The sequence below is a fragment of the Colletes gigas genome, unplaced genomic scaffold, assembly GCF_013123115.1.
Source record: "Colletes gigas isolate AHSC1104 unplaced genomic scaffold, ASM1312311v1 Colletes_gigas_Sc00029, whole genome shotgun sequence".
Lineage (NCBI taxonomy): Eukaryota > Metazoa > Arthropoda > Insecta > Hymenoptera > Colletidae > Colletes > Colletes gigas.
Genome location: NW_025106658.1, coordinates 486,740 through 514,687, shown reverse-complemented (window position 1 = coordinate 514,687; position 27,948 = coordinate 486,740). Strand labels below are relative to the sequence as shown.

Sequence of the window (27,948 nt, the reverse complement as noted above, 5' to 3'; positions counted from 1 at the left end):
TTTCAACTTATTTTGGCCTCTGAAATCTCTCATTAAAATTTTTCTCAGGGTTAGTTGAACACCCTGTATAATGCAAAAATTAGAAGTACGTTTCCTCGTAAAAGAGAAAAAGAAATACTGATCATTTGACCGATCATGGTAGAAATGATTATCTATGAAGTGTCGTTAGGTTTAGTGTTAAAAGCCATACACTTCCACATTGCGAGAATGTGAAACGATTCCTTCTTCCATACAGAAATATATCGCCGTTGATTATCGTAGGTAATTACCAATATCACGAGTTCGTTTCGCAAAATTTATTGTCCGTTTATGCTTAACTATTTAAGTACGATTGGAATACGGATGTCTGGTCAGTTACAATAAATCGAACAATTCTGTTTCAATGATCAAAATAGTTCTTGAATTCGGTTTATTTATCACCTCGCGTGGCCCGCGTTCTTACGATGTTATCGAACAATCAAATCCAACAAAGAGACTCAAGCAAGTGAGTCGATTCGATTAAAAACGTCCTCCTAAATGGAAATATAATTGCGATTCCATAATCACGGTAGTTACGATATAATAAATTAATTGATATATGACGGATACATTGTAATTATGGAATCTCATTTATAATTTCTCATCGTATCTCTAATACGTTCGAATTTCCATAGTTCTGTCTAGTTAAGCTTAGGAACAGGCTGTGTTCTCTGATCTCAGAGTTAATTTTGCACCGTTTCGTAATGCAATTGACTTCCTTTTAATCGAGAATCGCACGTTCCGCTCTCAGCTGGAGATTTCTTTTAATTGACGTCGCGTGGATCTTGTTTTCGGATCGTGGTTTTAGTCGAAGATCTTTTGGTCAAACTCTTTCCGTGACTTGTTAGTTCAAGACGAAGGAAAACTACCGCCAGGGTTCAGTCTCATCGAACATTCGCTCTATGTTGTCTCTCAACATTTTCTCTTGCTCTGCAACATCGAAAAATTCTATTTAAATGGTTGTTAAACGGATTAAAAGTGTTATAGAAGGATTTGATATTTTTTATTAAACGCTATTATATTAATAATTTTGAAATCACAGATTACCAAAAGTAGAGTTCAAAGAATATATTAGAATCATTTTGAATGACTATAGTTTGGAAGACAAGCTGTGTTATACTTGTTCCAAACTTCTTTCGAAACATGCATTAATATTTAATATTGAAAGGAACGAATAAATTTTCACTGGTTAATTTTGGTTTAATTAGACTTAAGTTGCTTTTCTAATGAGTTTACCTTTCGTTAGATTAGCAATTACACATTGCTTTCTGAGAAATTCCAAGCAGAGAGCCCGAGAAAGTCCAAACGCGTGCATATTACACGTGAAGGTCCTGAAAATTGGAAACGTTAGGTTCATCTCGAGAACGTTGACCTTAAAAATGTATAATTTGATCATTCTGGCAAACAGAACATGGGCTAATCAGTCTGGAAATGGTTTTTAACAAATGCATTTACCCGAGTTGCCCGAAAACAATGTTAGCCTGAAATCTACGATCCTCAGCAGCTATGGCTTCCTGATCGAGGGATTTCGGCCTCGGGGGAACAGGTCTCGAAGCTCTCTCGCATTGGACAGCGTCGAAAAAGGCTGCAGTCCAAAATCTCATCGACGTCCATATTGGTTGTACTCGTAGATGCGTGTACAAGTATTCTCGATATGGCTCCAATCCTGGTACTCCAACTGTTCCAAACACGTGGGTTCAAAGTTCAAAGTTTTTTGTCGATGCATGAATGAGAAATGAGTTACCTTCGTGGTAAAACGTGAAACACATGTTCATGAGACTTTTCGCGGGTGCAAAATCGTCAGCCTCGTGGCATTCGAAGAGCGCCACTGCAAAATGTTGGGCCAACGAGTAAAACGAGGCTTCTGTCACGCAGGGTCTAGCTCTCCTTGCGTTCACTACTCGGGAGAACCATATTCTGCCAGATTCTGTCTGTAAAACATTTACATGTCTCTTATTTATCACTCTTCAAGTGTATATGAACTGCAAATGTATTAAGAGACTGTATTAACACTTTACCGACCGGTAGCGGTTGATTAATCGGCTATCGGTCGGTAAAGAAGTTGATTAATACGCTATCGGTCGGTAAGTGTTGGCCGGTAAAACAGTCGATTAATAGGCTATCGGTCGGTAATGTGTTAAGAGGGTAATTCCTGGCGATCTTTGTTCCTCAAAGTTAATTATCTGACTAGTTAATGCTCGTCGTTTTCCAGATTTTTGTCATTTTTATTTTAAATTAATCATTATTAATGAGTGTTCAGTTTCGTATACAGAGTGTTTCCTTAACTTTTGCCCACCTTTTTTCGAGCTTTTTTCAGTTCAAGGTCATCCGAAGGTCATGCTATAGCAGGTCGTTGAATTCGTCTTAAGACAAGCTATAATAATGTAAAGTAAAAAATATGCAATGCTATTTAAAAAAATCAAGTTGTCCACGATTTCTTATTGAAAAAATAATAATTTTTTTAAATTCACTATTTTATCTTTTAGTACATAAGACATTGATAAACTTTTGTTGGAAACATTTCTTTGTCAGATTAACGGAAGTGTTCGAAAAATGGTGGGCAAAAGTTAAGGGAACACCCTGTATAATATTGTAACGATGGTCGATATTTAATATAAATTGGTAATTGCAATTGACACAAATTTTATTTAATATTAATTTCATTAAATAGAGAAAGATCTCTGCTTTTAAACTCACATTTGGTTTTTAGTGATATTTAAATTTAATTTGGTGTATTATTTCGAATACCTAAATCAAAATGGGGGGCTAATCCCTGAGTGTTCAGTTTCGTATATAACATTGTAACGATGGTCGATATTTAAGATAAATTAGTAATTCGAATTGACACAAATTTTATTTAATATTAATTTCATTAAATAGAGAAAGATCTCTGCTTTTAAATTCACATTTGGTTTTTAGTAATATTTAAATTTAATTTGGTGTATTATTTCAAATACCTAAATCAAAATGGGGGGCTAATTCCAGCCAGATTTTAACATTGTTGTTTTTTAAACATAAAATCAATAAAAACATAAGGGAGTTCTGAAAATAGCAAAATGAAGCCATGAAGACTTATTAAAGACTATAGAGATAATTACTAAGGGAAAGATGATAATAGATAAAATAGCACAATTATATTTTTGACCTTCTTTTTGTCTTAAAGGTTGAATTTTGTTACAATTTAAAATTCTAAATATTATTTAATATATGGGAACAGCTAAAAAATGTCTAACTTATTCAAATTTGATAACAAAGTTTGTTTAAATAGCCAGGAATTATCCCACTTTACTCGATTTCATTTTAAACATTTGTAATTACAATTAAAACATGTAATAATTACCTAAATATTGTGCAATTAATGCATGTGTAATTTTAATGTGAAATTTTATTCAATTTTGCCAAATAGATATATATTAAAGAGTTTCATGAATTTAGATAGAAAATGATAAACTTAAAATAAATTTAACATAAATAATTTGCGACTTTTATAATACCCAAATGTTGGTAACTGGTCGATATTGATTTTATTGACAAAAATAATCCAGGAGACGTATTTTTATATTTATTCTCAATCTCAAATTTATTTCCATGTCACAACTATCATTTGTGCATCGAATATAATAAATAAAATTTTCACTTTGTTGCTAAATAATAATTATGATAATCGAAGAAGAAAAGGAGAATGGTACCTTAATGAAATGGCTACTTTCAACTTTTCTGTCGCTTTTAGTTCTTCTTGCCCCCCTCCCCCCCTTTGTCATTTATGAAATTAACAATAACTTGTTCGATTTACAATCTATAAAATACGAGTATTTGTGGAATTTATTATTTATGGAATGCCAATTAGTGTCTTCTAATATTGTTTTTTTTTTTTTATTTTCAATTTGAAATCTGGTACAAAGAAAAGGATGTTTCTTAGATTTTCGTCTCTACAATCGTGTTTCAAGAATGAAATCGATTCCCTAACACCTGGGTAAATAGCTCTCATCGATATTTGTTCACGAAATTTAATTAAGCGATACGTACGAGAACCATTTGACCGAAGTTTGCCTTCTGTTCTTGATCAATACTGTTCGGAGCGTCGAATAAAAGAGGCACGAAGGTTTTCATAAAGTCTGCGGCAGCTTCTTCCGATTGGCTGTCGGCCGATAAACTAGAAGCCCACGATTGGACGGATCCCGATGAACCTAAATTATAAATACAAAATCATAAAAACCGAAGAACGATAGAACGCATTTAAAAATCATTTTTTCTGGATTCAATTCTTTTTAATTTATAAGCATTACTTATAAATGACTCTATTGACAGAGACTGATATCTTAAATATCCACGTTATACGATAGATATTTACGTAAAATTATTGTTAAAATTTTATTACGTGTAATATCCATTGTGTACATTAATTTGAAGTTTTTGTGTACAAAAATTTGGATTTTAATTACTTCAGTAGCTGAACACTTTTGTTCCCAAGATTGATTACGCTACAATTCATTTAGAAAACTATATTAACACTTTACCGACATGTAGCGGTTGATTAATCGGCTATCGGTCGGTAAGCGTTGGTCGGTAAAACAGTTGATTAATCGGCTATCGGTCGGTAAGCGTTGGTCGGTAAAACAGTCGATTAATAGGCTATCGGTCGGTAATGTGTTAATACAATATAATACACAATATGAATTCTCCTCTATAACCAATTAGTTTCTTATTTTGTTAAGTCAGCTGTGCAGATATTATCATAATTCGATTTTCGACGAAGATTCTTCCGTTTCGATTGATCTCACCTGATCTGTGCCACATTCGACGACCATCCATGTTCGAATCTAGACTCGTGCTAGGCCCATAGCCATCCTGATCGCTCAACGAGTCGCTGCTGCATGGCATATCTGAAACAACATTCTGCAGGAAACTCTCTTCTAATTGATCTTCTAATGTATCTACTCTCCTAATTAATACTCCAATTTAGTGCTTGTGCCACGTCAAGTTTGTTGCTTCGACACCTTCGGGGATGTGTCTAAACTAATGTTTGAGACATGTATACACAAACAGGGAAGGTACAGTGATGCTACCTTACTATTAGACAGTAGAGGTCTATTCACACAATTTAGGAACGGATTGTGGTCGAATAAGCGCAAATTCTTGCGTTTTAGAGGTTCGAGATACACAGTGCACACCTAACAGAGCAGACATTACCTTCAAATTTAATAGAATGCACTACTGTGACAATTGCAAACAGTGACAATTGAAACCATGAAGTGTTTCTGAAGTTACGTTAAAAAATTGTTGATTGATAATAATTTAATTAGTATGGACGACTTTTGATTGTTCTTTATGAACAAATACGATTTACATAGACTATAAAAGTGTATTTTGTCATATTCTAAAATTTAAATGCTTGGTTACGGTGAATCGATTATGTGTACTTGTATTTTCACAAATTTTCTTTAACTTTGCCTCTGTTCACTAAAAAGTGAGGCCTTTCAAGAAATCTAATTTAGTTATTTACAAGTAACACCATTTATAATTATATTAATGGAAATAAATTCAATTTTTTGCTTCCTTTTTTACATGGAATCATTATCAGTGATTAAAGTAGTTCAAAACAATGTAAATAATATTTTTTTAGTGCAAATTTTTCCTGTTCTTTTCCTCCTCTGTTTACTGTTCAAATGTAAAATAAAAACATTAGAAAATATATTGTTTTCTATCGAATATTTGAAAAAACATTGCTTCTCCTAGCTGCTGGACTATTGACAAATACAATAAACTAAAAAATATTGCTTATATTGTTTTCAACTATTTTAATCAGAGATTAAGAATGAAAAATGAAAACTCTAAAAACGAGCGACTTTTGTTCATAAAATTTATGTAATTTTTTTAAATCTAGTTTTGAGAAGAAACTTTTGTTTGAAAATTCTTTTTTCCATTGTGTATAGACATTTTCTTTACCTTTGCCTCTGGTCACTAAAAAGCGAGGACTTTTCACGAATTCTAATTTACAGACACCACAACGAATATCAACTTACACCATTGATAATTTTAATGAAGGTGAACTTACATGAAAGCGTACAAAGGGACATTTTCCACCAAGGGTCACAGACTTTGAGGGAATCTAAATACACTATTTATTTATTCGCGTCGACAGAAAAGTTTCCACTGTATTTTCTCTGATATTTTATTCTGAAATATCGATTCTGAAACTTTTCTCTCGATGTAACTCGAAATTGAGGTACAGGGGGTTCTTGTGAGGGGGAGGACCCAGGGTGGTTCACAATACGTTCACATCAACGTTCATTTACCTAAACGAAAAACGACCGTCTGATAGCGGGTCGGGGCCCTTGCTTTGTGGGAAAAAAACAAAAAAACGAAATGTATTATACAAAAACATGCTGAACATAGCATACATACGTAATTGTACGAAAAAAATAGATCGTTTCGAGGTTGAAAAGTAGTAGAAATGTATCCTTGCAAAGTCAATTATAAAGGACAATGTTAAAAACAGGTCAATTTTGGCATTGACGACCAAAGAATAATTCTTTGACATATCGATTCTATACCGTCCAAGGAACAAAAAATGCATTGGCTATTTTTCCGAGAAGCGGCGGGAAAGTTGCGAAAAATTAGGCCAAAGTGCAAGAATATGACTGACAAAATAAGACGAAAATCAAGAATATCAATTTGTTGATTGAGCCTTCGTTAAAAAGTTATTAAAAAATTAAATTAGAAAATTTCAAATCCTCCAGGAGAAAATTATTTTCGGTTGCGGGGGCCAATTACAATCATTTTTGGTCAATACATATACCCACGGAATCCTACGCACTTTCGAGAAAAAAATTCCTAATCGAAAATGTAATTTATGGCCAGAAATGTTGTCCGAAAATTACATAACTTCTAAACGGATTGAAGGATTTTAATTTTCAAAAATGCAAACGACGCGTATTTTGATCAAGAATACGTAGAAATCGCAAAAATATGCAAAAAGTTGATCCTTGATCCCGCAAAATGAGAAAAACCCCATAAAAATGGTCCAATCTTCAAACAGCCATAATTCCTACAATAGTGAATATATTTCAATGAAACTTTTTTCTGAAGCAGAGCTCATAGGTACCTACAAAAAAGTATTGGCCAACTTTTTTGTAGGGCGTCAAATAAAATTATTAAAAATGAAAAACGAATTTTTAAGAAAAAACGACAGGGGGTAGCTTTTTTTGGCAAAAACAAAATTCGAATCGTCCTGAAAAAATTATTTGCGGGTGAAGGGGTCTATTACAATTATTTTTGATGAATACACATACCCTCGAATTCTTACTCAGTTTCGAGAAAAAAATTCCTCACCCAAAATATAATTCACTGGTCAGAAATGTCTGCCTGAATTTTCATGCGAATCTTTAAAACATCATAATTTCTGAACGGATTGAAGGATTTTAATGTTTAAAATGGCAAATAACGCGTATTTTGGTAAAGAATATATGGAAATTTAAAAAATATGCAAAAAGTTGATCCTTGACCCCGCAAAATGAGAAAAACCCCATAAAAATGGTCCAATCTTCAAACAGCCATAATTCCTACAATAGTGAATATATTTCAATGAAACTTTTTTCTGAAGCAGAGCTCATAGGTACCTACAAAAAAGTATTGGCCAACTTTTCTGTAGGGCGTCAAACAAAATTATTAAAAATGAAAAACGAATTTTTAAGAAAAAACGACAGGGGGTAGCTTTTTTTGGCAAAAACAAAATTCGAATCGTCCTGAAAAAATTATTTGCGGGTGAGGGGGTCTATTACAATTATTTTTGATGAATACACATACCCTCGAATTCTTACTCAGTTTCGAGAAAAAAATTCCTCACCCAAAATATAATTCACTGGTCAGAAATGTCTGCCTGAATTTTCTTTAAAACATCATAACTTCTGAATGGATTGAAGGATTTTAATGTTTAAAAAGGCAAATAACGCGTATTTTGGTAAAGAATATATGGAAATTTAAAAAATATGCAAAAAGTTGATCCTTGACCCCGCAAAATGAGAAAAACCCCATAAAAATGGTCCAATCTTCAAACAGCCATAATTCCTACAATAGTGAATATATTTCAATGAAACTTTTTTCTGAAGCAGAGCTCATAGGTACCTACAAAAAAGTATTGGCCAACTTTTTTGTAGGGCGTCAAATAAAATTATTAAAAATGGAAAACGAATTTTTAAGAAAAATCGACAGGGCGTAGGTGCCTAAATTTTTCAGCGAAAAAAAAAAATTTCAAATCGTTCTAAAAAAATTATTTTCAGTTGCGGGAGTCAATTTCAATCATTTTTGGTCAATATATATACCCCCGAAATCCTACGCACTTTTGAGAAAAAAATTCGAGAATGTGTGAAATTTTTCAACAAAATTAAAAAATTTCAAACCATTCTGAAAAAATTATTTTCGGTTGCAGGGGTCGATTACAATCATTTTTGGTCATTACACATTCCCCCGAAATCTTGGGCATTTCGGAGAAAAAAAATTCAGTACGGGCGGAACTTTAAACGTTAATAATTTCTTAACGAAGCCTCCATCAACAAATTGGTATTCTTGTATTTTTCCCGATTTTGTCCTCTAGATGTAGTGCGAGCCTACAGTGCTTCATTAAAATCAAAGTTAGAACGGCTACTACCATAATGGATGTGCGCGCAAGATGTAAATCATCAAAATCTGCAAAACTGTAGGAGGCAATTTTAAAAAATCGCATACCAATGGATTTGGAATAAAATGCTCGTCATGTTTTGTCACTATGAAAATTTCAATAAAATGAAAAATTAAGTTAATAAATTTTTTTTTGTTATAAACAAATTGTATTTTTTAAAATTTTTTAACACCATGTTATTGTACATAAGAAACCATCAACCTCGCCCATTAACAATTTTTTTGTACGTCTTTCCGTTTTCGAGATAGCCGTTTCGTGCCAAAACTTCAAGGGGTGGTTTCACCCCTTAAACTCGAGTTACCGCAGCTAAAAAAAAATACGTGTCGATTATTTTTGGCTGCTTTATAAGTGTACAAAGTTTCATCAAAATCGAAGCCGGACCGTTCGCGATGGTTCCTTGTCAGCCATATTCTTGCACTTTGGCCTAATTTTTCGCAACTTTCCCGCCACTTCTCGGAAAAATGGCCAATGCATTTTTTGTTTCTTGGAAGGTATAAAATCGATCAAAGAATTATTCTTTGGTCGTCGATGCCAAAATTGACCTATTTTTAACATTGTCCTTACGTTGGAAATTACGAAAACATCAAGAGTGAATTAGGGGTGTTTAGAAATCCATTTAGCAATCCACCCAACAAATCCAAGTTAGCTTCACAGTTAATTAGCTAGTTTGCATATAGTTAGATTGTTTACAGTTAGTTAGTTCCTTTGTCAGTTAGTTAGTTAGTTTGTCAGCCAACTATGCATGCGTTCCAGTGCTCATCAAATTGAAAAGAAAAGTATTCAGAGATATAAGAAGTTTCTCTCATAGTTCTCTATTAATGACCAGTTGATTTTGCTTGTAAATCCTTCATTTCGTAACTTAAAAACAGTTGATTTTCGAAAGAATGCTCAGTAACAGCCCTTTCACTTACTTTGAGATATACTAAATGGATGCAAGTAGAAGTTTCTTAAAAAAATAGAAAGGAAATGTGTTTTTATGGCTCACCTGCTTTATAATTTAATTTGTCGTACGGGTCAGGTCCCGTGGCTTTGATGTCTTTTTCCTGAAGAGGTTCTATGCTCTCTTGGCTGTCTCTATCCGGGCTATTATCTTCCTCGATTTTGTTCTCTTGCTTTTTGTTCGTTGCTGTCCTCGAGGATGCTATTTCCTCGTAGGTCATCCCCGGGGGATATTTCCTCGCGCACCTCGACATATTGGCGCTACCTTGCCGCTCCAGTTTGTGCCTCGCGATCGCCTCGTAATCCTCGTACGACAATCCAGTTCCGAATCTGAACAACGATGACACTGATATACGACATCCCACGAGACTTTTCTCATAGATCACGCGATCGGTTTTCATTTCATCGTTGAATTCAACCTTTTTTTAAACACGAAGCAAACGGTAGAAACGTAACATAGGATAGAGTCAAGGTTTTCAACGAACTTTTCACTCTTCTTTTGTTTAACGAAGGTTTTCTGCTTGCAGAGAAATTTTTTCTGGGTTAGTTTGTTATTTCACAGAAAATGCAGAATTCTAATTTATAGAATTATACCACAACGAATATTAATATAAATAACACAACTGATTTCATTTTAATGGAAGTAAATTTCATTTTTTTGGCTTTCTTTTTTACATAGAATTAGCATCAGTGATTAAAGTAGTTCAAAACAATGTAAATGATATAAAAATAAAAAATGTATAATAGTGTTCAAATTTAAAATAAAATGACTTTAACACTTTACCGACCGGTAGCGGTTGATTAATCGGCTATCGGTCGGTAAGCGTTGGTCGGTAAAACAGTTGATTAATAGGCTATCAGTCGGTAAGCGTTAGCCGGTAAAACAGTCGATTAATATTCTATCGGTCGGTAAAGTGTTAACGTAGCAGTATCTATTGTACTTAACAAATAATATTTGTTAAAGTGTGACACATTATCTGGCACATTTGGACAACAAACATTAGAAAAGTGCAATAATTAAACATATATTGTTTTCTATTGAATATTTGAGAAGCATCTCGTGGTGATTTCGAAGAAAATGCAGAGGGTAGGTTGGTTGTATAGTAATCGTAGTTTCGATATAAAATATATTCTGGTTTTGAGTTTGATATAATGGTAAAATGTGAAATGGCAAGTAGCGATATGAGATTGCCTCGTATCGATTCAGGAAGCAGCTTTTCCGATCGAAGAACGGGGATAAACTGCATCTGCAATTGCAGAGTCGATACAGCGTCGTAGAATCTTTTAAATTTTAGTTCGATAACTAAATAATAAAAAAAAAAATCAGGGATTTTATGTAGAAATCATTCTAACAATTGTGTACCAACGTACTTCTCTTCTAATCTCTTCTAATACCTTCGAAATCTTTTTTTCAGTCTACAAAAGTGGCGCGATATTGCCTCATATTATTATCTCCTTTTTTTAAAAAAAAAAAAGAGAAAAATTCTAAGTAATAATATATAAGTGATTTTCATCCCATTTTTAACAAACACAAAATAGTTATTTAGAACATAAAAACACAGGCATGGTAAGGTTTGTTTAATCATTATGTTGCTTAATTATTTTTGTGAAACTCGATTTTAAAATTGTCGTTTCATTTATTATTTCTTTCGTGTTTATTTTTTCCTCTAAACAATCCAATTGTTCCTATGAAATGTCGAATTTTCTAGAAAAACTTTACGTTTCTATAATTTGTAATAATCGTTATCGGTGAACTTAACCTAAAAGTTACATTTATTTATTTGATTGAATTTTATTTTAAATTTACTATAATTTATTTGATTGAATTTAAATTTAAATTTGAATCTAAAATTCGTTTATAATTAATTTAGTTGAATTTTAATTTGTAGTAAACCTAAATAAAATTAATGTGAGTCGAATAAATCTTAGGAATTGAATCTAAAATTTACATTAATTTATTTGATTGAATTTAAATTTAAATTTGAATCTAAAATTTACATTAATTTATTTAGTTGAATGTTAATTTGTAGTAAACCTAAATAAAATTAATGTGAGTTGAATCTGAAATTTACATTAATTTATTTGATTGAATTTTATTTTAAATTTGAATCTAAAATTTACATTAATTTATTTGATTGAATTTTATTTTAAATTTACTATAATTTATTTGATTGAATTTTAATTTAAATTTGAATATAAAATTCACAATAATTTATTTAGCTGAATTTTAATTTGTAGTAAACCTAAATAAAATTAATGTGAGTTGAATAAATCTTAGGAATTGAATCTAAAATTTTACATTAATTTATTTGATTGGATTTAAATTTCAATTTGAATCTAAAATTTACATTAATTTATTTAGTTGAATGTTAATTTGTAGTAAACCTAAATAAAATTAATGTGAGTTGAATCTAAAATTTACATTAATTTATTTGATTGAATTTTATTTTAAATTTGAATATAAAATTTACATTAATTTATATAATTGAATATTTTTTTAAATTGAATCTAAAATTCACAATAATTTATTTAGCTGAATTTTAATTTGTAGTAAACCTAAATAAATTTAATGTGAGTTGAATAAATCTTAGGAATTGAATCTAAAATTTACATTAATTTATTTGATTGAATTTTATTTTAAATTTAAATCTAAAATTCACAATAATTTATTTAGCTGAATTTAAATTTAAATTTGAATCTAAAATTCGATTATAATTAATTTAGTTGAATTTTAATTTGTAGTAAACCTAAATAAAATTAATATGAGTCGAATAAATCTTAGGAATTGAATCTAAAATTTACATTAATTTATTTGATTGAATTTAAATTTAAATTTGAATCTAAAATTTACATTAATTTATTTAATTGAATGTTAATTTGTAGTAAACCTAAATAAAATTAATGTGAGTTGAATCTGAAATTTACATTAATTTATTTGATTGAATTTTATTTTAAATTTGAATCTAAAATTTACATTAATTTATTTGATTGAATTTTATTTTAAATTTACTATAATTTATTTGATTGAATTTTAATTTAAATTTGAATATAAAATTCACAATAATTTATTTAGCTGAATTTTAATTTATAGTAAACTTAAATAAAATTAATGTGAGTTGAATAAATCTTAGGAATTGAATCTAAAATTTTACATTAATTTATTTGATTGGATTTAAATTTCAATTTGAATCTAAAATTTACATTAATTTATTTAGTTGAATGTTAATTTGTAGTAAACCTAAATAAAATTAATGTGAGTTGAATCTGAAATTTACATTAATTTATTTGATTGAATTTTATTTTAAATTTGAATCTAAAATTTACATTAATTTATTTGATTGAATTTTATTTTAAATTTACTATAATTTATTTGATTGAATTTTAATTTAAATTTGAATATAAAATTCACAATAATTTATTTAGCTGAATTTTAATTTATAGTAAACTTAAATAAAATTAATGTGAGTTGAATAAATCTTAGGAATTGAATCTAAAATTTTACATTAATTTATTTGATTGGATTTAAATTTCAATTTGAATCTGAAATTTACATTAATTTATTTGATTGAATTTTATTTTAAATTTGAATATAAAATTTACATGAATTTATATAATTGAATTTTTTTTTTAAATTGAATCTAAAATTCACAATAATTTATTTAGCTGAATTTTAATTTGTAGTAAACCTAAATAAAATTAATGTGAGTTGAATAAATCTTAGGAATTGAATCTAAAATTTACATTAATTTATTTGATTGAATTTTATTTTAAATTTAAATCTAAAATTCACAATAATTTATTTAGCTGAATTTAAATTTAAATTTGAATCTAAAATTCGTTTATAATTAATTTAGCTGAATTTTAATTTCTAGTAACCCTAAATAAAATTAATGTGAGTTGAATAAAACTTAGGAATTGAATCTAAAATTTACATTAATTTATTTGATTGAATTTAAATTTAAATTTGAATCTAAAATTTACATTAATTTATTTAGTTGAATGTTAATTTGTAGTAAACCTAAATAAAATTAATGTGAGTTGAATCTGAAATTTACATTAATTTATTTGATTGAATTTTATTTTAAATTTGAATCTAAAATTTACATTAATTTATTTGATTGAATTTTATTTTAAATTTACTATAATTTATTTGATTGAATTTTAATTTAAATTTGAATATAAAATTCACAATAATTTATTTAGCTGAATTTTAATTTATAGTAAACTTAAATAAAATTAATGTGAGTTGAATAAATCTTAGGAATTGAATCTAAAATTTTACATTAATTTATTTGATTGGATTTAAATTTCAATTTGAATCTAAAATTTACATTAATTTATTTAGTTGAATGTTAATTTGTAGTAAACCTAAATAAAATTAATGTGAGTTGAATCTAAAATTTACATTAATTTATTTGATTGAATTTTATTTTAAATTTGAATATAAAATTTACATTAATTTATATAATTGAATATTTTTTTAAATTGAATCTAAAATTCACAATAATTTATTTAGCTGAATTTTAATTTGTAGTAAACCTAAATAAAATTAATGTGAGTTGAATAAATCTTAGGAATTGAATCTAAAATTTACATTAATTTATTTGATTGAATTTTATTTTAAATTTAAATCTAAAATTCACAATAATTTATTTAGCTGAATTTAAATTTAAATTTGAATCTAAAATTCGATTATAATTAATTTAGTTGAATTTTAATTTGTAGTAAACCTAAATAAAATTAATATGAGTTGAATAAATCTTAGGAATTGAATCTAAAATTTACATTAATTTATTTGATTGAATTTAAATTTAAATTTGAATCTAAAATTTACATTAATTTATTTAGTTGAATGTTAATTTGTAGTAAACCTAAATAAAATTAATGTGAGTTGAATCTGAAATTTACATTAATTTATTTGATTGAATTTTATTTTAAATTTGAATCTAAAATTTACATTAATTTATTTGATTGAATTTTATTTTAAATTTACTATAATTTATTTGATTGAATTTTAATTTAAATTTGAATATAAAATTCACAATAATTTATTTAGCTGAATTTTAATTTGTAGTAAACCTAAATAAAATTAATGTGAGTTGAATAAATCTTAGGAATTGAATCTAAAATTTTACATTAATTTATTTGATTGGATTTAAATTTCAATTTGAATCTAAAATTTACATTAATTTATTTAGTTGAATGTTAATTTGTAGTAAACCTAAATAAAATTAATGTGAGTTGAATCTAAAATTTACATTAATTTATTTGATTGAATTTTATTTTAAATTTGAATATAAAATTTACATTAATTTATATAATTGAATTTTTTTTTTAAATTGAATCTAAAATTCACAATAATTTATTTAGCTGAATTTTGTTTTAAATTGAAATCTAAAATTTAGATTAATTTATCTAATCCAGTTCAATCCTTCAACGATTTTTTCTTTAAAGCGTGATTTAACTGTTTGAAAAAGTACTAATTAGTGCCAAAAACAGGAAATAAGATAGATCCAGAATAGTTTCCTAACGGAACTGGTTTATTTTCCACTTCGATCTCTGTGCAACATGCTGCCAGGAATGATCATAGATCACTATTACGCCATATCGATTATCTAACGCAGGTTGCTCGATGAATAATATTAGCAATATTTAATCAAGGTCTCACCTGATCTCAAGTAACAACGAACAATACTAATTGCACTATGCCAAACAGTCACCATGACCATCCTTGGGCGAAGACTCGACTTCTACAGGTGTCTCAATATTTAATAAGCGTTTGAACCAATTTATTTTTATCGCAAGTTATAATTCCATGCAAAAATGTATCGGTCCCATTACTTGTCAAACATTCTGAAATTATGCCAAGTTTTTCACAAATTTTCCGTACAGTCAAACATGTTACAGAATTAATTAAACTGGTCGTCAACGTAATTCACATAATTCAGTCGTGGTTCGTATTAACAGAACGAAATTCGACAAACAAACGTCGTATTGTTTGTTCATTAATTTTGCCTCCGCCATATGTTGCATTCAAGTTTTGACAGGCTGCAGCTCTTTTCGGTGAGAATAATTTGTCGCAGAAAATTTTAAAACCCCCCATATGGAGTCACCTTTTTTAAAAATCGATTCTAAACGTTTGATACTTCACGATATTTCATATTTCTAATTTGTATGCACATTCTATGCACAGATGACCAACTACGAACTAAAATATTTCTCTTTTTGCGTCTACAAAATTAGTTAGAGTCGCTAATAACCCTTAGCGGGTGATGCGACTTTAAACAAATAAATTGAAAAAACAAAAATTAGTTAATATTTCACGTGGAAGTAGTTTCTGCCCTAATCTGGGTAGCAAGTAAAACCACTTTAGCATAATTATTCACCGACAATGTATCGTAACATACATTAATAATATCAAGAGATAAGAAAATCCAATATTTCATACATCGACGACCTAATATGTAGAATCACTGAATTTTTCATGAAAATTTCAAAAAAAAATTGGGAAAAAAAGGAAGTTACGGTACAAAGATCATGTAAGATACCGTTACTAACCTTAATAATAACGAAATTCAGTGTTGAAATTATAATTTGAGAATAAACTTAGAAAACGGGGCAATTAAATTTGATTCGCGAGAATGTTGGAAGTAAAGATTAAAAGAATACTATTAACTGACTAGACTAACTAAACTATTGTTAATGTGTCGATCGTGTCAGAGGCTATTTAGGGGAACAGAAGCGTACCTGGGGGGCCTCAATTTTCTTCTAGACAACTGTTCTTCCGGTTTGTCAGTCTGAGGTGGTGCTTGTGGCGACGAGGACGGCGTCGAAGGGCTCGTGGTCAACTCGCTTTCTTCTAAACTGCTACTTAAAGCGGACCCTATTCTGCTTCCTAGACCCTGAAGATACTCTCCGCTGCCTCCCAGCGCAGACCTGACAGACCTGAGTGCACCTCTGGTGCGTCCAATTAGGGACGCTCCACCGGTGGATGGTAGCGCTGTCGTTACGTCCACCATCTTTTGCAACACACAAGCATTACAGTTTCATTTAATATCACGATCGATGCACTATACCATTTTCCACGCGTCTCATTAACGTTTTCAGCGTTCAAATTTCTAAAATCAAAGTCTCGTTATTCTAATATTTTAGTGTTTCATATGTGGAACCTTCACAAGTGTTGTCACTTTCCATTTATTTGTAGTTTTAATGTCAGACATTTTAGCTATGTGTGTTTCGTTTTGTAATTCTTGGACCAGGATGGTTAATAAAACGACGCGCATCAAATAAAATACCAACACTTTAATAATATTTTTATTAATCACTTATCGAATATATCCTTCTCTCCACGCGTACACGCTTCCCTTTCAATCCTTTTTCCGGTCTTTCCGGACACACACACACACACACACATGCATCCACTATTTCTTACAGTTTCCATTGTAAAAGTTATTTATTTCTGGAAAATTCTTTTTTTTCTTCAGTTTAATGTTGCATCGACAACAAGGTCATTTTACTAGATTTCATTATACAGGGTGTTCGGCCACCTCTAGCAAAAATTTTAATGAGCGATAGTAGAGGCCAAAGTAAGACAAAAATCAAGAATACCAATTTGTTGATGGAAGCTTCGTTAAAAAGTTATTAACGTTTAAAGTGCCGCCCTTACTGAATTTTTTTCTCGAAAATGCGCAAGATTTCGGGGGTATGTCTATTCACCAAAAATGACTGTAATTGAACCCTACAACCGAAAATAATTTTTCCACAACGATTTGCAATTTTTTAATTTTCTCGAATAATTTCGCACCTTCTCTATTTTTTTTCTCGAAAGTGGGCAGGATTTCGTGGGTATGTCTAATGACAAAAACTGATTGCAATTGACCCCCGCAACCGAAAATAATTTTTCCACAACGATTTGCAATTTTTTTTCTCCGTTGAAAAATTTAGGCACCAAATTGGATTTTCAGTAAGGAATTTTTTTCTCGAAAGTGCTTACGATTTCGGAGGTATGTGTAATGATAAAAAATGATTGTAATTGATCCCCGCAACCGAAAATAATTTTTTTAGAACGATTTGAAAAATTTTTTTTCGCCGAAAAATTTCAACACCTACTCGATTTTTTTTCTCGAAAGTAGATAGGATTTCGGAGGTATGTGTACTCACCAAAAATGATTGTAGTTGACCCCCGCAACCGAAAATAATTTTTCCAGAACGATATGAAATTTTTGAATTTAATTGTTAATAACTTTTTAATGAAGCTTCCATCAACAAATTAGTATTCTTGATTTTCGTCTTATTTTGGCCTCAACTATCGCTTATTAAAATTTTTGCTAGAGGTGGCCGAACACCCTGTATAATCGAATTTAAATTTCTAAAGTCGAAGTCTAGTAATTCTAATTCTAAAATTCTAATATTTTAAATTTGTGTTTCATCGGTGGAACCTTCACAAGTGTTGTCAATTTCCATTTATTTCTACATTTAGTATTAGAAATTTTACCTATGTGTGTTTCATTTCCATTGTAAAAGTTATTAATTTCTGAAAAATTCTTGATTTTCTTGAGTTTAATGTTGCATCGACTGCAAGGTCATTTTACTAGATTTCATTGTATAATTGAATTTAAATTTCTAAAGTCGAAGTCTCGTAATTCTAGCATTTTAAATTTGTGTTTCATCGGTGAAACCTTCACAAGTGTTGTCACTTTCCATTTATTTGTACTTTTAGTGTTTCGTTTCCATTGTAAAAGTTATTTACTTCTGGAAAATTTTTTCTTTTCTTCAGTTTAATGTTGCATCGACTGCAAGATCATTTTGTTAGATTTTATTGTATAATCGAATTTAAATTTCTAAAATCGAAGTCTAGTAATTCTAATTCTAAAATTCTAGCATTTTAAATTTGTGTTTCATCGGTGGAACCTTCACAAATGTTGTCAATTTCCATTTATTTCTACTTTTAGTATTAGAAATTTTACCTATGTGTGTTTCATTTCCATTGTAAAAGTTATTAATTTCTGAAAAATTCTTGATTTTCTTCAGTTTAATGTTGCATCGACTGCAAGGTCATTTTACTAGATTTCATTGTATAATTAAATTAGATTAGGTTGGATGATATTTCTGTTTAACCAATTTATTCACCAAATAAAATAACAATTGCAAGGTCATTTTACTAGATTTTATTGTATAATCGAATTAGATTAGATTTGATTGTATTTCTATTTAACCAATTTATTCACCAAATAAAATAACAATTGCAAGGTCATTTTACTAGATTTTATTGTATAATCGAATTAGATTAGATTGGATTGTATTTCTATTTAACCAATTTATTCACCAAATAAAATAACGATTGCAAAGTCATTTTACTAGATTTTATTATATAATCGAATTAGATTAGATTGGATTGTATTTCTATTTAACGAATTTATTGACCAAATGAAATAACTTGAACGTAAACAACGTGAAAAGGCGAGTTCCGATCAATAACCTAACTCGACTTAATCCTAACTTATAACTCGAACGTGAGAATCTCTATCAGTATGTCCTCTAACCTTGATCGAATCAGCTACAGGTATAACATCAGCTTACAGACAATAATGGATCGACCTACATTCCCACAACGCAACAAATTTCAGTCGAAACATTTGCAGAGTGAATCACCAGAGTCGCGGTGAGGATCATTAATTTGATCGAAAGTGCATTTTATTATTCGAATGCTGATGACTGGATATATAGTGGAATATTCCACTTCATCGATGAGGAAAAACGATGAGTCAAATATTTCTAAATAAAATCGACTCATTTGCCAATATCAACATATGGTTGCATACGAAATCATGTTTCATCCATTTATGAACATAGAAATAATTATATTTGCCAATGCACATTTAGGAATGCATCGTTAATGGATCGATGAAGTTTTCTCGATGAAAATAAGTAGAAACACGACCTTTTTCTTACAATTTTTAATTATATGTAATTGAAAAATTTTCAAAAATGGACGTCTAATTAAAAATAGTTCGAAGGAGGCTGTTTGGTCTCATTTTACATTAAAGTTTCATATAAATAATTGCAAAAATACTTTTGTTCTGGTGAAAAGTCGTCAAAAATTGTTCGATCTTTCTAGTTGTCCGTACACATGCTTCAAAGGCTTTGAAACAGTGTTTTGAAACAAGATTTAATTAATTTAATTAATTTAATTAATTTAGTGTCTGATTTACACGCAATTGAATTATTTGTTTGTTCTGTATGTAATTAAAAATATAAAAACAGTTGATTTTCATTGGTGATTGATAAAACAAAATGCATAGACTGTCGCTTTGAAATTTTTGGCGACCCAAGCTCACGTAATGAGAGTCTCGTTTGCTATTGTCTATCTTTCTCACTCTTACTATCCATTCAACCTTCTTGTTGAAAGCTATACGTACACGTAGTTCGATCGTAAGCCAAGATAAAAAAGACCTCGGCCTTCCTGGATAACCCAAACTCTGCTGACTCGATATTTTATAAAAAATTTTGCAACCAAGTCTTTACTTTTGTGACCAAATTTTTTTATCTTTTTGAGTGACTGAACACAGACGAATTTAATTGAATCTTCTAATCTGCATAATCAATGTGTTTTATATTTAACACTTTACCGACATGTAGCGGTTGATTAATCGGCTATCGGTCGGTAAGCGTTGGTCGGTAAAGAAGTTGATTAATAGGCTATCGGTCGGTAAGCGTTGGCCGGTAAAAAAGTCGATTAATAGGCTATCGGTCGGTAATGTGTTAATTACAAAGAATATTGACTCGATATTTTATAAAAAAATTTGTAACCAAGTCTCTACTTTTGTAATCGAGTTTTTGAGTCTAGTTCCTAGTCTTTTTGAGTGACTGGATACAGACGAATCAAGTAAGTTGAATCTTTTGATCTGCATAATCAATGTCGTCTTTAATATTTACTTAATGATCAACCATCGTTTTTAAAAGAAATATTTCATTAATTATCTCGCGAACGATACGAATATATGTTTTTTTTATCATTGAGGTGTTTCCTTACTTGGAAATAGTTTCAGATAAGCAATAGAACCCACATTTTGAATGTATGTAGGTCACTGGAAGCATTTATGTGCATGTGCTGACGTAACATTGGAGCATTGTACGCGAGGCGATAAAAGTTTGCGAAAATGGAAGGCTGAATTCTGTAACTTTCTGTCGAGTGTGAAATACTGATTACTAGACTGCGAATCTTTATGCAAATTCATATTTTTATTAATAGAATTAGTAAAATGGGAGCTTTGTAGATGATTGTCTCAACCCTTAAATATAAGTATTTCTTATATTTGTGCATGTTAACACTTTACCGACCGGTAGCCTATTAATCGACTGTTTTACCGACCAACGCTTACCGGCTGAGAGCCTATCAATCAACTGTTTTACCGGCCAACGCTTACCGACCGATAGCCGATTTATCAACCGTTACCGGTCGGTAAAGTGTTAAGTGCATTCTGTAGTTTCTTGAGAATTAAAATTCCCCCTAAATGCATAAACATCCGCAGTCTACTGATTACACAGACGATACAAATTCGTCAAAAATTGCATAAAATTTGTCCCACTAATAAAAAACCCTCATTTATCGCGCATAAAAATTGCACATATTATCTAAACACGTTAGCAAAGAAATTTTGAAATGATTCGAAGAATATTTATTTTGCAATTAAAATTTTAAAATAAAAAAAGAATTATTCGTTGCATTTGAGGAAATTTCCTTGAAGTTTGGACTCAAGGTTTCTGAGTAAACTTTGTCTAATATAGTCTGTCAGAAAAATTAAGCAAACAAGGTTTTACGTCAGTTTTTAAATATTCTTATATAATAGTTTGCAGCTTTCCTTCGTTTCGGTGCCCAACTTATCGTTCCAACGTCAGTTGAAACTCACGTAACGTGTTAAATCGACACGTGCGTATAGGTAGCAATTATACAGTAAGATATACCGTTATCAGATATTCCAGCATTGTAGATTTTGCATTTGAATAACATGTTTCGCAGCTTGTGGTCTCCTAACTTTCGTATTAGTAATCATTATTCGAAGAAAAATTGTGTCACGGTTTATTTCTCTCGACAAATTTATGCTATTGATCTTCCTGCTTCGGAAATGACTAACCACACAAACGAAACTGTATAAACATCGGGCATGTTTGCACAACAAACATCATTCTGCTTGTGGCGTCGATAAAAAGATAACAAATGTGTTTTACTGTTTTCGTAAGAGAAATGCAAACCTTCCAAACGCAAGTTTTTTTAACAAATTGGTAACTTTAAATGAATTAATATATAAGTGTGTTTCGATTGAAATCTATAATAATTGTTATGAGTATTAATTTGTAGGAATAATAGAAACATGAATTTATAAATTCTGAGGAATAATTCTAATAATTTCTAAAACTCTAATAATTTCAAAAAATTATACAGAATATCTTTTTATTATTAGTTGTTCGATCATTGTTGAAATGATATTATAAATATTTAAAGAAATTGCCAATTCTATTTCCAAGATTATTTCTATTGAAATTATTGATATTTCTCTAATAGTTGCAATTAATGTTCGATCATTGTTGCGATGATACTAAAAATATTTAAAGAAATTGCCTTCCAAGATTAGTTTTTTTATAGTCATTGATATTTTTCTAATAGTTGCAAATAATACTAGGCTTTAAATTAAAAAATATTTTAATCAAACACGTATGTTACACATAGTACAATCTAAAATATTATAATGTTTTTTTTAAACTTTAAAGCTAGAAATGAAACTTACGATTATGGGATTATATTTATATTAGTGATAAAATAATAATTAATACAACACGTTGTGGGAGCAAGAATATTGATGACTATGAAATTTAAAAAAAATTATTTATTATTAAATAGTAGGTTATAATTAATTTAATAAAATTGAGAGAAGAGAAGTAATTTAATACAATTGAGAGAAGAGAATTAATTTAATAGAAATTAAGAGAAGAGAATTAATTTAATAGAAATTAAGAGAAGAGAATTAATTTAATAAAATTAAGAGAATTAATCTAATAAAATTGAGAGAAGAGAAGTAATTTAATAAAATTGAGAGAAGAAAATTAATTTAATAAAATCAAGAGAATTAATTTAATAAAATCAAGAGAATTGATTTAATAAAATTAAGAGAAGAGAATTGATTTAATAAAATCAAGAGAATCAATTTAATAAAATTAAGAGAAGAGAATTAATTTAATAAGATTAAGAGAAGAGAATTAATTTAATAGAAATTAAGAGAAGAGAATTAATTTAATAGAAATTAAGAGAAGAGAATTAATTTAATAAAATTGAGAGAAGAGAATTAATTTAATAAAATCAAGAGAATTAATTTAATAAAATTAAGAGAAGAGAATTAATTTAATAAAATTCAGAGAAGAGAATTAATTTAATAAAATTCAGAGAAGAGAATTAATTTAATAAAATCAAGAGAATTAATTTAATAAAATTAAGAGAAGAGAATTAATTTAATAAGATTAAGAGAAGAGAATTAATTTAATAGAAATTAAGGGAAGGAAATTAATTTAATAAAATCAAGAGAATTGATTTAATAAAATCAAGAGAATTATTTTAATAAAATCAAGAAAATTAATTTAATAAAATTGAGAGAATTAATTTAATAAAATTAATAGAATTAATTTATTATAAATATTATTATTTTTCTGGTCGATAAGAAGATTAATTTTTGTCAATAACGAGCTGATTATGAGCCACGCTGTAGAATTTTCTAAGCCACGCGTGTAGAATTGCATACATATAACCATCACAGGTGCCAATATCGTTTCAAAGCGCACTTTTATCTGTTCTCTTTAACTTACGTACGTGACACAATCTATCCATTAATATTTACGTCAATTGTTACGTTCACAGCGATCTGTCGCTCTGTTATTCTTATCGTGTGTGCATTACGTGTGTGTAAAGCGAACGAGACCATTGCCATTACCGTCCAAGATACGAAACAATCACGGATATCCTTTGAGATAACCTGCTCTGTCGAAACCGCACATTGGTAGCAGGATAATTCTTATTCGACGAGTCAAAAGCACCAAAATTAGTTTTTAATATCTTTTTTAAATGTCACAGTATGAAAATGAGTTCCTAATATATGATACAGTTATTTAAAAAAATAACAAAATTGTACAATTAGAGAGAAACATTTACAAACTATGTAATTTGCATTTTAATTAATATCTTTGTTTGTATAGCTTTCGATTAAACGTTGTTTATTAAAATATTTTGGAATAATTTAGGAAAATGGAAAATAAAGTCATAATAAATGACTAAATTACATCCTGTAATATTTAATTAAAATAGCATCTTTTTAAATTATTGAAGAAGCTTGCAAGTCATATAAGAAAATTCTATTTCTGATTGAATTTCTGAAACGTCAAGTTTGACATATGAAACCTCATAAAAATCTGTCATAATAAATGACTAAATTACATCCTGTAATATTTAATTAAAATAGCATTTTTTTAAATTATTGAAGAAGCTTGCAAGTCATATAAGAAAATTCTATTCCTGATTGAATTTCTGAAACGTCAAGTTTAACATATGAAACCTCATAAAAATCTCTCATAATAAATGACTAAATTACATCCTGTAATATTTAATTAAAATAGCATCTTTTTAAATTATAGAAGAAGCTTGCAAGTCATATAAGAAAATTCTATTTCTGATTGAATTTCTGAAACGTCAAGTTTAACATATGAAACCTCATAAAAATCTGTCATAATAAATGACTAAATTACATCCTGTAATATTTAATTAAAATAGCATCTTTTTAAATTATAGAAGAAGCTTGCAAGTCATATAAGAAAATTCTATTTCTGATTGAATTTCTGAAACGTCAAGTTTAACATATGAAACCTCACAAAAATCTGTCATAATAAATGACTAAATTATATCCTGTAATATTTAATTAAAATAGCATTTTTTTAAATTATTGAAGAAGCTTGCAAGTCATATAAGAAAATTCTATTTCTGATTGAATTTCTGAAACGTCAAGTTTAACATATGAAACCTCATAAAAATCTCTCATAATAAATGACTAAATTACATCCTGTAATATTTAATTAAAATAGCATCTTTTTAAATTATAGAAGAAGCTTGCAAGTCATATAAGAAAATTCTATTTCTGATTGAATTTCTGAAACGTCAAGTTTGACATATGAAACCTCATAAAAATCTGTCATAATAAATGACTAAATTACATCCTGTAATATTTAATTAAAATAGCATTTTTTTAAATTATTGAAGAAGCTTGCAAGTCATATAAGAAAATTCTATTCCTGATTGAATTTCTGAAACGTCAAGTTTAACATATGAAACCTCATAAAAATCTGTCATAATAAATGACTAAATTACATCCTGTAATATTTAATTAAAATAGCATTTTTTTAAATTATTGAAGAAGCTTGCAAGTCATATAAGAAAATTCTATTTCTGATTGAATTTCTGAAACGTCAAGTTTAACATATGAAACCTCACAAAAATCTCTCATAATAAATGACTAAATTACATCCTGTAATATTTAATTAAAATAGCATTTTTTTAAATTATTGAAGAAGCTTGCAAGTCATATAAGAAAATTCTATTTCTGATTGAATTTCTGAAACGTCAAGTTTAACATATGAAACCTCACAAAAATCTGTCATAATAAATGACTAATTTACATCCTGTAATATTTAATTAAAATAGCATCTTTTTAAATTATAGAAGAAGCTTGCAAGTCATATAAGAAAATTCTATTTCTAATTGAATTTCTGAAACGTCAAGTTTAACATATGAAACCTCATAAAAATCTCTCATAATAAATGACTAAATTACATCCTGTAATATTTAATTAAAATAGCATCTTTTTAAATTATAGAAGAAGCTTGCAAGTCATATAAGAAAATTCTATTTCTGATTGAATTTCTGAAACGTCAAGTTTAACATATGAAACCTCATAAAAATCTCTCATAATAAATGACTAAATTACATCCTGTAATATTTAATTAAAATAGCATTTTTTTAAATTATTGAAGAAGCTTGCAAGTCATATAAGAAAATTCTATTTCTGATTGAATTTCTGAAACGTCAAGTTTAACATATGAAACCTCATAAAAATCTGTCATAATAAATGACTAAATTACATCCTGTAATATTTAATTAAAATAGCATCTTTTTAAATTATAGAAGAAGCTTGCAAGTCATATAAGAAAATTCTATTTCTGATTGAATTTCTGAAACGTCAAGTTTAACATATGAAACCTCACAAAAATCTGTCATAATAAATGACTAAATTACATCCTGTAATATTTAATTAAAATAGCATCTTTTTAAATTATAGAAGAAGCTTGCAAGTCATATAAGAAAATTCTATTTCTGATTGAATTTCTGAAACGTCAAGTTTAACATATGAAACCTCATAAAAATCTCTCATAATAAATGACTAAATTACATCCTGTAATATTTAATTAAAATAGCATTTTTTTAAATTATTGAAGAAGCTTGCAAGTCATATAAGAAAATTCTATTTCTGATTGAATTTCTGAAACGTCAAGTTTAACATGTGAAACCTTATAAAAATCTGTCATAATAAATAACTAAATTTAATAAATAAATAAGCTCCCTTTTTCGAAAAATTTTGACTTAAAAATCAAAGTTCTTCGATCGAGCTGAAATTTTACATAGACGCTCCACGTGCAATTTTAAGGATACATATATATTTAAAAATCGTTATTTTTGTAAAATAAAAAATATGGATCCCTAAAATTGCATGTAGAGCGTCCATGTAAAATTTCAGCTCGATCGAAGAACTTTGATTTTTAACTTAAAATTTTTCGAAAACGGGGGCTTATTTACACTTTTGGCTAAATATGGGTAGAATTATTTTTCGAGTAGAACATCTGTGTGAAATTTCAAAAAAATCGGTGTTCCATGGGACGTGGTCTCCCCTTGTAAATTATATCCTGTAATATTTAATTAAACCAGCATTTTTAAAAATTGTAGAACATATCTTGCAAGTCATATCATGAGAAAATTCTATTTCTGATTGAATTTCCTGCAAGTTATATCACAAGGAAACTCTATTATTGCTTTTGGAAGAAGAATCGATGAAAGTTTATTTTAAAATTCGGACGAGGAAGCTAATGTTAAAAGAACACAACCCTCGCGGAACGTCTAAAAGTGAATCATCGATCGTGTCAACATCTTTATCGAAAGTTCGACGCCACGAGAATTTCAAATTAATCTACCAGTATGCAGGGGGCGGGGGCGGAAGCAATATCTAGCAACAAGCGTGCCAAGGCTATTGGGAGATTCTAACTGCAATTTTACGTGCATTTCACCGCATGCTTCACTCTTTTCGAACATCTAATAATTCTCCAAAGCTATACACCAACTATATTAAAAACAAAATTACATCAACATTAGTAACAAACTTATTTTACAGTTTCGAAGAACAGTGTTGAAAAGCACCAAAAACATAGATTCTATTTACTCGAATCTTGTAAAACACAACATTGACAAATATTTAAAATAACACTTTAACAGGAATCAGAGCCATAAGAGTATCTTAATGTGTTTATATGAAAAAATTCCACGATGCAAATGGTAACGTTTGAAATGATCAGATCGCGATTGAGCTTCGATCGTTTGGTCTGATCGAGGCTAAAAATGATCGAATGGTATCACAAAACGATTGGGAATAGATTCCAGGAGGACATCACTGCATTGCAGCTTTATCTATACCGCGCTGTTCCGCAACATACGGGCCATTGCTCAATTACGATTTCCCAGAAAGTATTTATAGTCTTCAAAGTGTTATCGGTTTGTACCCCTTCTCAGGATGCATTGCAATAGTTTGGGAAACTCATATCGCATACTGTACGAAGAATCAATTGGTGCTTCGAGATCAAAGGCTTTATCAAAGAAAAGAATGATAGCAACGGTACCTTGAATTTATTAATACGCAACCAAATAACGTCAAGCTTGATATGTACATGAAATTAAATCGATGAAGGTATCTAGCTTTATCGTAAAAAAAGAAACGTATTGTACCTTTCGAAGTGGTCCTCGTCACGGTTTCACAGTACTGGCTCTGTTTTCACCAGTTTCGTTAAATGTTTGTTACGCGTTCCGATCATCGATAGATAAATGATGTTCAGTGAAGCTAGTGATCCAGTTTGGACGTTAGAACGATACCTCGTCACGATCACTGTGGAACACGTGCCCGACTATGAACTGTTCTTTCGACCGCTTGAGCTCGGTACTCCGTGTAGCGCAGTTGCTT

The 27,948-nt window shown here is 29.3% G+C and overlaps 1 protein-coding gene across 2 annotated transcripts; it reads right to left on the bottom strand.

Annotated features, from left to right (window-relative positions):
- On the bottom strand, nt 1–27,946 carry LOC122401830 (uncharacterized protein KIAA0513). Of its 2 annotated transcripts, XM_043404210.1 has the most exons (10): nt 27,717–27,946; nt 16,382–16,653; nt 9,681–9,964; nt 6,315–6,356; nt 4,800–4,901; nt 4,045–4,205; nt 1,763–1,949; nt 1,474–1,696; nt 1,255–1,349; nt 1–948 (listed from the first exon to the last, which is right to left on the bottom strand). In XM_043404210.1, the coding sequence occupies exons 2-10, from the start codon at nt 16,651–16,653 to the stop codon at nt 884–886; spliced, it is 1,431 nt and encodes a 476-aa protein (XP_043260145.1). In that variant the 5' UTR covers nt 27,717–27,946; the 3' UTR covers nt 1–883. The 2 variants fall into 2 exon arrangements, with proteins under 2 accessions (XP_043260145.1, XP_043260147.1); XM_043404212.1 differs by lacking the exon at nt 6,315–6,356.
- Nucleotides 27,947–27,948: the final 2 nt, after the last annotated feature.

Bases quoted from the DNA above. Each gene is read 5' to 3' on its own strand.
- LOC122401830 (XM_043404210.1), bottom strand. From the start codon at position 16,653: ATGGTGGACGTAACGACAGCGCTACCATCCACCGGTGGAGCGTCCCTA. The intron at 9,965-16,381 runs GTACGCTTCTGT...ATCGTTGTTCAG, and splicing joins AGAAAATTGAGGCCCCCCAG to ATTCGGAACTGGATTGTCGT. The intron at 949-1,254 runs GTAAACTCATTA...TCGATGTTGCAG, and splicing joins AATTGCTAATCTAACGAAAG to AGCAAGAGAAAATGTTGAGA.